A 17,256-nucleotide genomic window follows, 5' to 3' on the forward strand; every position below is an offset into this window, starting at 1 on the left:
TCTTTTAAAATGAGCAGGTAGTGCGTAGGAAGAAATAATTCAGGCATGACGAGTGTCATAGTTCTGATTACATGCAGGATCTGGAAATATTCCCTGCACCTCTGATTTTTTTTTTTCTTGATCTCTTCCCCAAAGAAAAACATGAACATTTTGTCCAAGAGATTACTCCCTCAGCATTCCCACTCTGGACCAATCCTATGGTATCTAGACCAAGATGTATTTGGCTATTGTTCAGATAAGCCTTTGCATTCTCGAATACTTACGTGAAGGGCATTTCTAAAACTTCTGAGGTTTAACTGGTATTAACAGTGAGTGTGTGTGAGGATTATTGCTCATGCAGGCAGACCTCAGAGCAATGGCACTAACACTTCTGTCACTGGCTTCAAATTTGAGCGTGCAAAGGAGGCAGACAGCCGTGCCCAGTACTCTGCTGTAGGGAGGAAATGGCAGGAGGTTTAGGAGGGAGGAGCAGGTTTGCTGCAGTGTTACCTCTGGCCAAGCTGTTCTCAGAGGTTTTGCTCCCTTTTGTGGAGAGCTTCTGAGGAATTTTGTAAAAGAAGATTATGTTTTTTGGTGAAGTTTTCAGGTTGTGCTGCAGAATGTAATAGAAAATGTTATTCCTATCACACCTTTGTGTAGATTGCTTCATAACCATATAGAAATGCTTTAGCTGGCTGTTAAGTGGGCTTACCTTTAAAGTCAAGTCTTTAGGAATATACTGAATTTCTCTAGGGCTTTTCAGGGTTGTTTTAGGGGTTTTGGGGTTTTTTTGTGGCTTTGTTTGTTTGGGTTTTGGGTGTTTTTTGTGTGGTGTTTTTTTGTTTGGGTTTGGTTTGGTTTTGGGTTTGGTTTGGTTTTTTTTTGTGTGGTACTTGGTTATTTGACCAGATATAACCAGGGAAGAATGCCTGACCTTGAATAGCACTTTCTATTCCTTACCATTCCACTTTTGTTTGAAGCCTCAGGAAATACTCAGCAGATTCACTGAGGCATTTGACTGAGGATTTGTGATGGCTGACCAGTTCTGGACTAAGGACCAAGGCTGTCATGTTAGCATCTAACATACAGGTGCAATAAATGTACAGTCAAACCTGCAGGTCTTAGAAACATTTGCAGTTAAATTCTGACCTAATAACTGACACAATTTCTGCAAAAAGTTCCTTTTTTTTTTTTTAAATATTAGCTCTTCCTGACACACAGTAGTTTAATTCAGCACTCTGGTTTGGAACTTTCCCTTGTTGAGATGGTGTTAGAGGGTAATCATATTCAGATTCTGACCGTAAAATATTTGACTTAATTTACCTCTAAGTTCCAATTGCCAAGTCTAGAGGTGGGTGACATATCTCCAAAAAAAATTTCATTAACTGAAAATACATCTGAGGAATCAAAACCAGCTTCAAATTGTGATCAGACTGGATTAAAAACTGCAACTTAAAATTTACAGCATAATCTTTATTGCATATTTACTGAATTTTTTGGTTACTCAGAAATAAAATCTCTTGATATGTGTATTTAAGAGAGGTTTTACTTGAAATGTATCAGGTAGAAAGGGATAAATCTCACATAAACTAAAACCAAATTAAATTCTTTGCCTCAGCCTAAAGTTTCTTATTGTTTGCACTCTTCTGAAAAGAGCAGCTCTAGAAATTGTAGTTTTTCAAAGTCTGGTCACTCAAGACAATTAAGTTGTTTTTTTTTGATTGTTTGTTTTTTATAGTCACAATATTTTGAAACTTTGGATACTTTCTAGGAAAGTTTCTGTGAAATTTGGACCATTTAAATATTTGTGTTGTCTTCCTTGCAAGAGAACATCACCACTACTGTACTGGTGCATATATCAGAACAGTGACATACACCACTGAATGTCATTGAATTTGTTCTGACAGATATAATGATAGTTAGTAATTGCCATGAATAAATATTCTATTGATTGCTGGGTTACAGTTTTGTTTCTAAACAGACAAGAGGTTAACCTCTTCCCCTTCCCTCCCTTCCTCCTTTCCCCCTTTCTCTTTTGTTTTCTCTCAACATCAGTTGGTGAAATATATAAAGAATTAAACACGAGTTTAACTCTTTCTTTAGAAGTTATAACATTGCTGCTTGGGAATGTTGCTTTTGTTGTTTCTCTTTTTATCCACTACTCATTACAGCTTTGTCTAATGCATACAGTAATTAAGAGAGGAAAAGATACAGCAGGTAATTTGAGAGACTTCCTGATTTTCATGTAAAATCAGTACAAGTGAAGGGCTGAAGCAGTTGATCCTGATGTCAGTCATCCCTTCTTTACCAGCAGCAGGCATTTGGAAATGATTAATAGATCTGTACTAGGCCCATTTATAACTCAGACATAGATTTCTTTTTATGCTTCCAAGGAGATAGGTACTACTCAGTTGTATTCTGTAATCCTCATTGTCTAGGACTGGTGTATTTTATACCTAGACAAACTTTTTTTCTTTTTCCTCTTTTCTGTGAGGGATAATTCCCAGGCCTGTCCAGAAATGCAGTACTACCCTCATATGCAAACCATAGACAAAGACTTTTAGAATATATTTAGCTTGCATGCAAGTTAGACACTGGTCAGAATTTTGCATTATGTGTAGCAAAGAGAGGAACTGCTTGAAAGAATCCAGCATAGAGCCACAAAAATGGTTAAGGGAGTGGAACACTTTCCTTATGAGGAGAGACTGAGGTAGCTGGGACTCTTTAGCTTGGAGAGGAGGGGACTGAGAGGTGACCTCATTCATGTTTATAAATATGTAAAGGGTGAGTGCCAAGAGGATGGAGTCAGGCTCTGCTCAGTGATGCTCAATGACAGGACAAGGGGCAATGGGTGGAAGCTGAGGCATAGGAAGTTCCATCAAAACAGGAGGAAAACTTTTTTCACTGTGGGGGCAACAGAACACTGGAACAGGCTGCCCAGGGCAGGTTGTGGAGTCTCCTTCTCTGGAGATATTCAAAACCCACCTAGATGTGTTCCTGTGTGATCCTGCCCTGACAGGGGGCTTGGACTAGATGAACTTTTGAGGACACTTCCAGCCCCTAATATTCTGTGATTCTGAACCTGAATTGCAGCCTTCTCAGAGGGAGAAAGTAGAAGGGCAAAAGGTAACTGGCAAATAAGTGAAAAGATAGAGCAATGAGTTAAAATTCTCTGGGACATGAGATGTTGTCATTGTGAGCAACACTTTTATTTAAAAGGTGCCTAAATGACACAAATACAAAAGACCTGTTTGAACAGTTGGATTTTGAGCTTATAAAGCACATAGAAATATTTTAAATAATGACCTATATGAAATCACTGTCCCTGAAATCAGGAATTTGAAAAGGGACCATTTTTACTCATAATAAGGACCATAAGCTCATAGCAACAGAATTTAGAAGAAAAAGCAGCTTCACAGAAATCTCTGGGGCAAGTGGCATGACATTTTTCTCCACAGAAGGAGAAATGCCAAAATCAAAATCAAGAAAACTTAATTTCAAAGAGCAGATACAGTCCTGATTCTACTTTAACTAAACCATGGCCTTTATCATGAGTGAAAACATCCCTTGGAAATACTGTTTCTTTCATATGCATCTATATAGTTAAGACATGTTGCATTTAAATTCTCTATTTCTCCTTCTGTGAAAAGAATTACATTCAGAAATATTTATAATAGTGTGGAACATTTCTAGCAGAAATGTTTAGATGATCAAAAGAAGGAACTCTGCAAAGTTAACCTTACTGATGACTAAGCTTCTTTTATTAAATCAGTATTTTAAATTAATCTCATTTGGTTGGTTTCTTCTCCCTCCTCTCCCTTCTTCAGCCAAAGTATCCGCTGTCAGGCAGAAGAGATCCTTGTGCTGTGATGCCTGGCAGATATTAGTGGTGGTAGCAAAACAAGTATGAGAATTTCAGTGTTGAAACTTCAATTGATTCCACTGCAATAGCCAAGAGCACACCCATTCCCCTGGGAGAGCAGTCCTCCAACATGAAAGGATGAGGGGATGAGTCAGAGGAGATGGTGAAGAGAGACTAATCTTCTGGTCTGACTCCCCTCCCACATCGATCCACTGCACATATCTCTTGAGTTCTAGGGTATGACTTTATGTTTCCAAATCTCACTTTAAGAAGAAACCCAGGATGCCACCCTCTTAGAAAACCCATTACCCCTTTTCAATTTGTGACCTCTCCATTTTTTTCCAATGGGGCTGTGCCCTCCTGCACAATAAGAAATCCTGTTGGGACAGCAGCCTTGCTTTCCACAGATAATGTGGAGGAATCCCTTCTGGAGAAAAGGCATAGGATTTCTGTAGTAGGTTGATATTATGGTGAATTTTTGCATGCGGTGGGGGAAAGATGTATACACCGAAAGCAAGTGGTGATATGTTGGTGAAGCTCATGAAAGCTGCTTCCCTGCCACACCTAAGATGTCATCCAGCTTAAAATTTGGTCGTTTATAGATATTTGTATTTGCTGGAACAGAGATACTGGGCTGATGAAGGTTGTTCTTCTGAGAGTTCACAGAGATTTGGAAGAGAAACGATAAACTCCCTTTATTTAACATGATACTGAAGATGTGATCATTTTTTAAATTATCACTCCTCAACTTAATCATTTCTTTGAGAGATTTACAAATCAAATTTACAGAAGCAATGCAAACGCAATAGTCTAAGAGTATTTTTCATGAGCTGAATGTGCTCATTTATGTTCAAATCATAACAAAGAAAGGGGGGGGGGGGGGGGGGGGGGGGGAAAGAAGCAGAACACCCTGTCTTTGCTCCTGGAAAATTTTTCATAGTGAAGTGTTGAACAAAGACCTTCAAACTTACTGGGGGAGCCCTTGCCTTCCAGAGGCTTTCAGATATTTCCTGCACTTCACTAAAGAACTTAAATTTAAAGAAATATGCAGTCTGGGTATCTTCTTAGAAGTCTCTTTGTTCACTGATGCCACAGTGCATGAAAAGACCTGGAAGAAAATACTCTTCAGCACAAGAGAGGACTACTATACAGGTATCAGTCAGTGCCTCATTAGAGTTAATACCTATTAAGCACAGTGGCAGCTATATCCAGCTCTATTGCATGGAAGTCTGAGGCCAACTCTAACATTCTGGGTTTGATATTTTTTGGAATTCCTGTTTGTGTACTATGGAGGAAAGTGCAGGCAATTTTCCAGTAAGTTATTATTGCTCATCAGTTTTTATTCCTTGTAAATGAGGATACATCATACCATAAATCTTTCACTGGTCCAGGCTATCTGTTGCCTCTCCTGGGCTTCAGCCAGTGTAATCTTAGAGCTATGAATTACACAACTTCATGAGAAAGAAGTAAATAGTCCTCTGTTAGCAGCTGCTTGAAATAGCAGCTGTTTAAGGCTCTTCATCAATGAGGGATATTAGCAATATCTCTGGGCATACTGTAGGTAGAGTACCACATGCACATGCTGTGTTCTGTTTGTCTAGTCTGAGACTTTCATTTACTGGCAAATGTGACAGCAATATTTATAGAGATCACTGCTGAAGTACTGGGACAGATTCTGCTAATCTCTCTCTGTGCAGTGTGGGTATGCAGATGAGTGTCTAACCTTTCATATTTTGTACTCCCCCACAATAGTGTCCCTTAGTCCTAGCACTACTAAAATGTAATGGATGTCATGCGAATGCACCCACACAGGTCTGGGGCATGAGGAGGTTAGAGGGCAAGCTGAAGGTCTGTGTGTGACCAAGTACTTAAATGCCCATGAGACAGGTGGTTGAAAGTGATGTAAATATGTTTAAGGTCTCACATGGACACTGAGCATTGTTAGGGCTCCACTGGAAGAGCTGCTGCAATTTAGCCTTTCTGCAACCTCATTCTCTTTATGTCAAAGAAACTAAAATAAGGGCAACTGTTCACTTTTTGCTTCTGTTCACTTCCAGCCCTCCTTCCCTGGTCACCACTCTGTCCCCAAGGCACACTATGATGAACTCTGGGATATAGTGAGTTGTGATCCAGGCAGCTCTAAAGAGACAGGAAATTACATCTCAGCATGAGAAATTTTTTTTTCCTGTGGAAGTGACAGAGCCCTGGAACAGGCTACCCAGAAATGTTGTGGAGTCTCTTTCATTAAAGATCTTCAAAACCCACTTGGACATGTGTGACCTGCCCTAAGCAGTCCTGCTTTGCAGGGGAGGTTGGACTTGATGATCTCCAGAGTTTCCTTCCAACCCCTGTCCTATGATTCTATGATTGTTAGGTCTAGAAACTCATTTAGAAAGTCTGGATCTCTCCCAAGGAATTAATTGTTTGGTTTTTTTTTTTTTTTCCTTAGTCTTGAACAGATGTGATGAGATGTTAAAATGTCAACAACTTGATTTATATTGAGTATCTTAAGTTTTTGTTGTTTTTTTCTTTTTTTTTTAAATTCTTAGAACTAATTCTTCTGTCCCTCTAGGGCTTGTACATACTATTTAAGTTGTCTTTACCAGGACAAGAATATAAAGGGAGAGCAATAACAAATTTTACAAGCGTTGAAAAGAGAAAGGAAAAATAAAAGAAGATTTTTTTTCCTTTAAAATGTATTGCAGACAAAAAGCCTGTATGATGTTGAAGTTTTATTGTCTCTCCTTTGGGATGAACTTTATATATTTCTATTAGTAATTAATTCAACCTTACCAGACAATGTAATATGCTGAGAATGTAGAAGACATAAACATATAAAAACAGGTTAAGTAGATCTTCCCTTATGATCCACTAAACTATTTTTACATCAAAATTAGCAGCAAACGAGGTCAACCTGAGTTTGATTCTTTAACTTTTTAAACTTGCAGGTTTTTCTTTTTTTTTTTTAATTTTAAATAATGAATGCCTTTTAAAACAAGAGCCCTGTGTTCTTGGCCTTGAGTCTCCTGAATTCTCTTTAGCTTGTGTGACAGTGTGACAGATAGTACACATGTTTTATTAAAACAATGGCATTTGCAATAAGTGAAGTATTTGTCCTATCATCTGCTTTAAGGAATAATGAGAAAATTATACACATTTAACAGTGACATGTACTTTTCTTTTGGCTACATAAGTTAGCCTGAAGCCTACCCTTTCAAATCAGAAGTTATTTTTGGCCTCTGGAAACTTGGACCATCTCCTCTTAGAGCAGTGTGCAGCTGCCAGGCTCACCTGGCTCTTCCAGGAGCATTGCCTGAACTCGTCACCAGAGCATTTACCCTGGCTGCTCATCTGCCTGCATGGGAGCCAGCCAAGCCCAAATGCTTCCCTGACCTGTGTGAGCAGCCATCTGGAAGGGGGCAGATGCCATGTCTTGAAAGTACTTTGGTATATGAGTCCAGGGGTGTTAAAAGCTCCCACCAGGAGTGCAGACCCTGTCACATGGTTGGTAAAGCACCTGTCCTTGAAGCAAACACTGCTGTCTCCTGTCTCAGGCAACAAGCATGTGTGATCTGTATAATTAACAGGAAGAAATACAGTGCCTTGGAATGGGATTGTGCCATGGTCATTTTTCAGCTTCTCCCAAAGGGAGAGCAGGACCTTGACTAGTGGAGATACTTTCCTCTCTGCTTCCAGCCCTGCATAAATGGAGATACCTTCCCATCTCCTGGTAGTGTGTTGCATTGCCAAGTATTTCACAAAGGGAGGGGGGGAGGAAATAAATAAGGAAGACAAAAATACAAAGCAATTTCATTATGTGGGAAGAGAGATTGTCAATTGTGGAAAAATCTGATCCTTCCCACTGCCATCTTGGAGCATAAGGTGGAATGGGAAATTCATTCTTCAGTGCTGGTCTCTCCCTGCCTTTCCTGTGGTACCTGTGGAAGTGACTGTGAAGGGAGGCAGTGGTGGCAGTTGTTAACTGGACAGTGTTTTGAGACTGCCAAATCCTTTTATGCAGGTTGCCATCTGTTTGGTGGTGAATGGCAGTCGAAAAGCTCTCTGTGGCACCATTAACAAATTCTTTTACTTTCCAGATCTCTGAAGCATTTAAAAAGCCTTGTTTAAAAGATCAAGCACACTTTTTTTTATTTTCTAATTTTTGCTAATTTTATTTTGCCTAATCTTCTGCTACACAGCCCATTTTGTTTCTTGTCTCACGGTAAATACAAGTGACAGCCCACAGAAATGGTAGATAGCTGGGATTGTGGAGGGTGTGGTCTTTGTGGGAAAGATGAGATTCCATGCTGAGAAGTTCTCATGAAGTTGGCTTTAGAATATTTACCAACTACCTGTCTCAGAGGCAACAGCAAGATTTGGCCCTGTCTTGCTATAATGAGCTATTGGATGTAATATGCACTGATCTCACTGATACTGGTGCAACAAACCCACCCCTTGCCCTAAATGTTATGGAGAGATGACAACCAACATACTACACAGATCTGTTTCTCAGACATCTCTGAGGCAGGGGAGGTAGCCAACCTGGCCATGCTGCATTGGGCCATCTGACCTGCCCTGAAGAATTTAGATTTCCATCCAAGCTGCATTCAGTTCATATTCATATTGGCTTAGAATATGTTTCATTTCTCTCTCTCTTTTTTTTTTTCTCTTTTCTTTTTTTTTTCCCCCTCTCTTTTTATTTTTTTCTGCAGTAATAGTAAAAATCTGTTTTCCTTCCTTATGTGCAGGCCGGCATGGCTTTGACTTATGATCCAACAGCTGCTATACAGAATGGGTAAGGAATGCATGTTTTCTTATGCCTTTTTAAAAATTATTTTGAATGCCATCTCCTGTTTTCTCTTTCCATGGTAAAACTTATTCAGAAGCAAATTCATTCAGTCATATTTTTGTCTGAAGCATGTAATGCTACACTGTCAAGTTCTTCTGTTAGTTTCCCTTTTTATTCTTATGCCCTCTTGTTTGTAACATCCATTTGAATGGGAAGTTGTTTTTCCTAATAGTTTCCATCTCTATTTGGCAAATGGTAGTGGATGTCTTTTTCAGTTTCTCTCTGTCATGAAGTGGAAAACAGTAAAAATTCCCTTTGCTTTGTTAAAATAATCATTGAATATTCCAATGTCTTTTGGATAGTAGAGCTGTTACTTCATCTGGGATTCTCTCTACAGGCCAGCTGGCTTCCATGGCATTGTCTGAATAAAATTATAGAATCATAGAATGCTAGGAGTTGGAAGGGACCTCTCCAGAGATCATAAAGTCCAATTTCCCTGCTTAGAAATGCTGAACAGGGAGAATTAGCCTTAAATTAGTGTGTAAGCAGATGGGATTTTTGGGGGGTAAAATTCTGAGCAGTGCTCTTCATTTCTCAGCTACCATTTCCAGACACAAAGAATTGTAAATTCATTTCAAATTTAGCAGAGAAGTTACACCACTGTATTATTTACCTGCATGATTACATTCCCAGGTATTTCATAAGCCTTGAAATCTAGCTATCCTTTCAGACAGGGTAACATTAATCTGAAAAGAAGTTGGAGGTTCAACCCTAAACTCTTTGGCAGTCACTTTTTGATCAGTGAAATGTTTGATATGATTATTAAATTCCATGCATACTCCCATATGTCTTCTCCAGCTGAAGGGATGAATATATTGATATAGTTGAGAATAAGTTTGTTTATTATTTTTTTCTTAAATAGTTGTTAAGGCACTGCTAATAGAAGTATTAACATTCCCAGGAGTTTAAAAAAAAAAAAAAAAAAGTAAAATCTCAACTATAATGGTTAGTATATTTTGCTTAATTGCCCTTAACAAGCAGTAGCTTTGTAGGACTCGTTGGCATTCCCATGGTGTGGAGAAAGCAGCCAAAGCAGAGCAACCAGAAAAAAAAAGAGGGGGTTTGCAGAGAATTTCAGAATTCTCTAGTTCTTTTTCTGTGTTGTGACTTCCCAGATGAGTCTTTTTTTTTTTTTCCTAACATCATACTTTTCAGATGACTGCAGTCTATAAATAAACCCATTACTAGTTCATAATCCACCAGTGTTTCATCCAGACAACTGGCTTTTATTTGAAATTAATTCCTGCATGCCAGTTGCATTGGTGTCTTGCAAACTAATTTATCTTCAATATTTTTTTTTTTTTAATTATGAAAGTTCTCTCAGAATAAGACATTGTTTGTATTGAAGAGTACCAATACTGCTCAGGTGTTCAGGCTGCTCAGATGGTTTGGTCATGCAATTGTTTGAACACACTGTCACTGATCTTTGGGAAAAGAAGTAGTAGCTGCTGGAGAATTTCAACTCCTTTTGTTTCTAAAGCATGAAACAAACTACATCTCTGGGTATGTCTCTAAGAGTTGTTGCTCATTGTCACACGGCATAGCTTCCATACCAAGTTGTGGCCATGATGAAAGACACCTAAAGGCTCTTACATGCTATGAAGTGAAACAGTTAATCATCAGTGAAGAGAAGGTTGGCAAACACATCACTCTTTCTCATGGGAAGGACAGCCTGGAAGTGAGTACAAAGCTTCTGCTTGTACTTTCTTTGTACAACCTTTCTGTTGATGTACCTATACCTACCCTGTGGGTAAAATGCTGCGTAATACTTTGACAGTAGGATGGACCAAGCTGTAAAAGTTTTCATGGAGCAATGTTAGCCAGAGGTCTGTAAAATAAAGACCTGTAGCAGGCCTGTTTGGTGAAACAGTCAGGCTAAGCAGGTGTTGACCCTTCACACAACTCAGGACTTGTTGATGTGCTGTGATAATCAATATTCTTTCAGTCCTTTGGGAGCCCACCGGCATGGATCATAGAGAATTGAAGGTGGAGATGGGAAATGTAAAGATACCCAACCCAAGGTGAAGGTGCACATATGCATTACTAACAAAACTTAAAAAGAAAGGTTAAGTGCACATATTGATGTTTAAGAGAGTTCTTTATAGAGTTGATAGATGTATTTTGATGCATGTAGTTGCAGAGTCCATGCAGGATTATGTGAGGGACAGAAGCCTACTAGACAGATATGTCTCTGCAGGGGTCATGGGGTGGTATTTAAAATTTGCAGTTCCTTAAGAGTTGTGGATTATACCACATTTTGTGTTGGGTCATAATCAAATCTCAGGGAAGAATCTAGATTCTTGTATTTTGTCCAGATGAAAAGGCAGGTTCTCATTGCTCATGATGTAGTACTATCTTTTTAATTACTGTATACTTGCCTTGGAATCTGTAGCAGGAATAAAACAAAAGAGAGAGAGAAAGGCTTTCACTAAAAATATCTGAGATATTTTCCCTACAAAGGAATAGATAATTTTCTTCTGAGTCTGTTACTTTGTAAAGCTTGATTCTCCATTTCATTATATTGATTTTATGGTCATGTAACTCTATTTAAGCATCCAATGGAGTGACATCAGCATAAAACTGGTATAATGGAGTGGAGAATCCATCCCATAGTGTGCCATAGCATTGCAGTATGAGTTAGTGAAGATGTGCTAACCATACACTTCAGCAGAGAAGCTCTTTTCCCCAGCCAACCTCTCTATGCCTTTTTTTGTTTCATAATCAGACTTTTCTGGATTGCATTTACAAATGTACTCAGATTTTATTCTGGGGAGAAGTGTGCCTGCTGTAATACACTATTGATTTTTCACTTTGTGTTAGTAATATTGGTTTAGTGGTTTAATGCACTCATACAAAGAACAAAATAGAGCTCTTGTACTTGCACTGTAAGAATGCTCATTTAAAATGTTCCTGAGGCTTGAGTCCTTCTGGCCATTAAGATTGCTATGCACTGTATCAGTTTCAAATCTGCTATCTGGGGGACTGTACTGTGCATTTGCTGGCCAATGGGCTCAATATTCAGATAGGTCTTTTTCATGTCAAACATCTGACTGTGTGGCTTATTGCATCAGAAAATTGCTGCCTTGATAATGCTTGGTAACACTCTTACATTATGTGAGCCTCAGGGTACTCTCTATGAATCTAACTTTTCCAATACTGCCCGCAGGCATGAGGCACGAGCAAATGGTGTTTATTGCAGTGCAAATAGGATCTTGCTCTTGTGCAGGTTTGGTGTGGGGAAGCTTGCACATTTCCCCATAGGATGGGAACCATACGGATTTTTTTTTTTCCTATTATTTTGGCAGGGAAATAGAGACCAGAAGCTACAGATAATGCAGTCCCCAAATGGGGGAGGAGGGGTTATGGAGGAGGGGAGGGTGTGCTTTGTCTGTTAAGCCACAGAAACTGTTCTTAAAGCATTGACTGCGTGTGCCTGATGACATACTGGGAACGTGGTTCCTTTTAACATCTCCAAAAGACATTTTATTTTGAGCCCTTTATACAGCCTTCTCCGGGAACATCCAGAAACATCCTTTTGCCTCCTAGTGATGAGTTTTTCCTATGCTTGTGGAATCCAGGCATGTTGAAAAGGTCTATTTTTAGTACAAGGACAACATTGGGTTTGCTTCACCCCTGCCACCCGCCTTCCTTTGCTTTTGCTTCTAGCATTGCAGTTGCAGCTGGGGAGCAGGGACACTGGTTTGTGTCTGCAAAAGCCTGTATAAGGATGCAAATTGCATTTGTGGAAATGCAGCTGAGCCTTTTGGAGACCAATCCTTAGGTCAGTGTTGTGGGTTGTGTTGGATCTGCTGCTGGTATTCAGTCCCATGCTGCTGGCTGTCATGACAGCTTCAAAATGAAAGTACTGTCTGAAGCAAAGTATAATGGGGTTTGAAGTTCAGATTGTAACATGAGAGGCCTCCTGTACCGTTTGCTGCTTTTGGGTTCCAGGTTTGTGGGTGTTAATCTCTTCCACTGGGATGGCAGTGGAATGGGGAGGAGTGGAGGTTCATTACCTCCCTGGCTTCTGCTGCTGCTTTTCTGCATTTTGCTGCACTTTTTCTGCAAATAGTCTAAGGTAATTTTGCATTGTATTATCTCATTTTTCCCATTGAAGCTTTTTATCTCAACCTGGGGGTTTTTGTGTTACTTTCCCTCACTTCTGTGTTGGAGGGAAAAAGGATGTTAACCCATTACAGTCAAAGCGTACAGCTCTCAAAGCACAGTACCAGATACTGTATGTTTTAATGCCAGGAAATTTGGGGACATAATTGAATATACTTAAATCAGTCAAAGCCAGTATAATTCATATCTCTTCCCTCTCCTCTTTCTGAATGTATGTATTCTCATGACTGAGAATCCTTAGTTGCAACTTGGACTTAATTACAGCATGCATTTTCCACCTCCTTGCACCTCTCAAGAAAAGAAAAGAAAAGAAAAAAAAAAGGAAAACCTAAGACTGAATGTCAAGGTTAGCAGCTGCAGATCTTGTTGGGATCTTGCAGGCCACGTTAGCATTTTTGCTTCTCCTGTCTTTTAGTAGGTCCCCAGCTTGTCATTTATGCCAGTTACGTATTAGGACATTAGCCTATTTGTATATAAAGGGAATTTGGAGAGGTGCCTCTGTCTCCTATTGGTGAGAACATGTTGAGCCCTTTTTGTGAGCAATCCCCACCACGACAGTGGATAGCTCCAGCACTGTGGAAGGTTGGGCATCCTGTGCCTACAGGGGACTTCTCTTGAGTCTGTCCCCAGCAAGGACAGCCCTATCCTCAACATACCACTGTACTTCACCTTTGACAGAGGTACCTACATCCTTTTTTTTAGATCCCACAAGTGACACTGTGGCAGGAAGACAAGCCTTTGTCTCTGGGTGTAAGGGATTCCCGATTGCACGGCGTTTGACCTACAGGCTCTTCAAGTGACTTGGATTGTTAAACTTGATTTACTCAAATTTAAATATATGATCTGGATTTTCTCACATTGTCATTTGCTGGTTCAGATTTTCTTCCTTTCTCTTCTCTGATGCTCTGGGGCAAGACTCCCACAATATAGGTGACTATCCCGATAGCATGATTTATTTGATGCCTATTTGAAGACATGCTATGACAGATAAATGGTATTGGCAGGGGTGTTGGAAGGGTTGCATTTTTCTCTTTACCAGAGTGTATATTCCACAAGCTTATGCACTATTCAGATAACTGCATCTCTAAGCTAATAGTGAAATGGTTAGCTGCCTGTCGAGTTCTTGGTTTAGCACACAATTTCTGTAAATTTGGTAGGATTTATTGCACAGTTTATTCCAAAGAGTCAGCACTACTTCTAAATGGAAAGTTGTTTCTCCCTACACTTGTCTTTGTTCGAGCAGTTCATAGCTGGTAGGAGCACAGAATCAGTCTCAGGCTGGTGGATAAAATAGGAAAAAAATGAACAAAAATGTGTTTTTTTTTCTCAAAAGAGGTTTTATTCTATCCTTCGGTTTAAGAGGTTTCTTTGTACTTCTGTACATTATACATTTTACCTATAGATATTCTATCAGTCTGCCATTGACTGTTTTCATCTGCAGCATGCAGCATTTCTTAATTCATCCATGTAGCAACAGCATAGTCAAAGTGATCTTGGAGAAGGCTTGGGAAATGTGTGCGTTGTGCTAATGCCATGGATGAACCCAGCTAGTACTGCAAAAATCTTTTCTTCTTCAATGTTGCATAAACAACACTTGATATAAGCAGTGGGATAAAACATGCCTCTAAGTTCTCATAATAGGGGGTATATATAAAACTGGGCAAAGGCACAGTTTTAAAATAGTCTCTGGGTGAGCATTGTAAGGGCAGATAAACGCTCCTAAAATAGCAATATATTTCTATTAAACAAAAAATCACTCAGACGCCACCTGCTGCTTTTGGCATTTAAAAATCTTACTTGGAATAGCAAGAACAAATGATTGCTTCTGTGTCTCTCTCCTCTCTCTTAACTTTGAATGTTTCCATCCCATTGGTTGGATGAAGTCAGTGGTGATTTGAGCCTGCATCCAGAATGAATGCAGCCAGTCTGAACTAGGCTGATTAGTACTAAATCCAGGATGCCAGGGTGATCAGGAAATAAAGCACTTGTTTAAATACAAGTAATTATTTTTTTGTTTCATGACACTCATGGAAAGCTGCTGTTGATTGCCTCAGCATGGGGAGAAAAACCAAAAAGCATAAAAAGACAGGGAGTGCAATTTTCACTGTTACAGAAGACTGTATGTGCAAAATCTTCTGTTACTTTTAAGACTGGTGCACCCCATACGAGGAGGATCTGTGTGAGGTTTAAATTGGACAAGAGGACATTGCACAGGAATGTTTCTCTCTCTGAGTCTAAAACATTAGCATTTTGACAGCTGTAAGACCATAAACATTATTTTTTTAACCAATTTTATTTTTCTGGTTTACAGTGAAAACTGAAAAGAAAACCAAATGCAAATGCATGTTAAGTACTTACACAATCCACCAGTAGGAATATTTTCCAAGGCATAATTTTGTCAGTAATCATTAATTGACAAGGAAGGAGAAATGCAAATGCATGTTAACTACTTACACAATCCACCAGCAGGAATGTTTTCCAAGTGATAATTTTATCAATAATCATTAATTGGCAAGGAAGGAGAAGGAGTATAACATTTATTGTTATCAACCAAGAGATAGTGCAACTTTTCTGCATAGCATGCAACAGTGGAATTAAAAACAACTAAATTGAGCTTTTAAGTGCTGCCTGGGGCATTGAGACTCATAATTCCTGACACATTTCACCAGGAGGTGGGTTTTTTGCTCTCTGCCTGGATTAATATGAAAATTTCAGCAACAGTTTTTGTAGCCATCCCTTAATAAAATAATTTGGGCATGTATATGGAATGTGTTATTCTCAGCACTGCAGCATTAAAATCTGAAAAGCAAAACAGTACTGCATGTGAAAAATCAAATCAGTAATACTGCCTTTGATATCACGTTCCTTCCACTAGCTAGCACTCTATAAAATCAGCTGTCGTTGCATTTCAGATAATTATATCTTGTATCATGAAGTTCGACATTTGTGCTAGTTCAAGTGAAAAAAAAAGATTAGGTTTTGGGAAAAATATTCCTCCTCCTTTCCATTTTCAAGGTCTGTTCAGCGGAGCTGTCACATCCTCTTTCCCGTGGTTTTTGGAAATAGCTGGACGTAATTGCCTGCGTAGACTTTGTCTTTGCTCTGGAGGCACTGAATTAGCTAGTCAGAGCCTAGCAGTCAAAAGGTGCCAAAAAAACCTTGCTTTTGTTCTTTGTTTGCAGATTTTATTCCTCACCGTACAGTATTCCAACAAACCGCATGATTCCACAGACATCAATCACGCCATTCATTGCTGCTTCCCCTGTCTCTACATATCAGGTACGTCAGCTCCGCGCGGCTGCTGTGCTTACCAGTTAATTATGGTTTGGATGTGGATGAAGGCAGAATGTCTACCACAGAAAACTCTGTAAGTGCCTCCACTCTTGAGTCACACTTGAAACAAAAAGACTTTCTAGTCGTATTCAGGTATGATTTGGCATAGGGTGTAAGTGTTTCCTGCATTCTGAACACTAGCAATGAAAGCCACTGTGATTTTTTTAAGTGCAGCCAGCTTCTCTAGCAAACAACATTTGGCTTCATATCCAGTTGACAACAGCAGAGGCTTAGCATTCTTGTTGGAGTGTTTTGTCATTTTGGCTCCCCTTCATTAACCAAAAGATTTTTTTAAGTGCATTTTTTAATAATTTGAATGCATCATGTTTAGACCTTTAGATCTTAGCTACATTTGCTCCACTAACAGCATCTTTTAAAAGTTCTCATCTTGTCTGTTACACCCCTGACAAAGCAAGTTACTTGAGGGTAACTGTCCTCCTAGCCTTCTTTAGTCTCCCACACATATTGTCCTTCAGAATTTCTCTTTTAGTATGCTGCACACAGCTCTCCACTGGGAAATTATTGCTATGTTCTTGCTATCTGAGATGGAAGTCAAACCCAGGTTGTATAGTTTTGTTATTAGCCATTCCCTGGGAGCATATCACTTCATTCTGAAGCTGATTACTGGCTGTACATTTTTCCATTTCAGTTCTTTATGTCCTGTAGCATCAGCGCTCTTCCAATCCTGAGTTCTACCTGAGACAGATAAGCTACCCAAACTTGCAAAGTTGCACAGTGGGTTCTTAATGCTATGGTTGGTTTATTAGGTGTGGGGTTTTTTTAGATGGAATGCTACTGCTTGCAGGTGATTCCAGGACATTGCACTGACACTTGTATTTCAAACTTTATCTTCAAAGATAAATAATTCTTCTAAGCTTCTTTGACTTTTGCCTTACCTAATTTTAGATGGTTACGTAGCACTTGCCAGATAAAAGTTGTTTTGGTGTGATCACTTCAGTAAATTTCTGTAAAATTTACACCAAAGAAACGTCAGTGCCAGAGGCGTACAAGTGCAGCTCACATGCACTTTTCTCAGTAGCAAAGCTGGCTTAAGAGTCATGCATCTTACCTCTTACTTAGGCCACTGAATTCAGGCCACCAAGACACT

General features: G+C 39.3%; 1 protein-coding gene across 2 annotated transcripts in view; it reads left to right on the top strand.

Annotated features, from left to right (window-relative positions):
* Window positions 1-17,256, top strand: part of RBMS3 (RNA binding motif single stranded interacting protein 3) — a 688,691-nt gene that overhangs the window by 617,936 nt on the left and 53,499 nt on the right. For both annotated transcript variants that reach the window (XM_054384815.1, XM_054384816.1), the window contains 2 exons: window positions 8,590-8,636; window positions 15,998-16,094. In XM_054384815.1, the coding sequence (XP_054240790.1) occupies window positions 8,590-8,636; window positions 15,998-16,094 (144 nt within the window). The remainder of the gene's footprint in view (window positions 1-8,589; window positions 8,637-15,997; window positions 16,095-17,256) is intronic.

Source organism: Indicator indicator, chromosome 11 (genome assembly GCF_027791375.1).
Source record: "Indicator indicator isolate 239-I01 chromosome 11, UM_Iind_1.1, whole genome shotgun sequence".
Taxonomy (NCBI): domain Eukaryota; kingdom Metazoa; phylum Chordata; class Aves; order Piciformes; family Indicatoridae; genus Indicator; species Indicator indicator.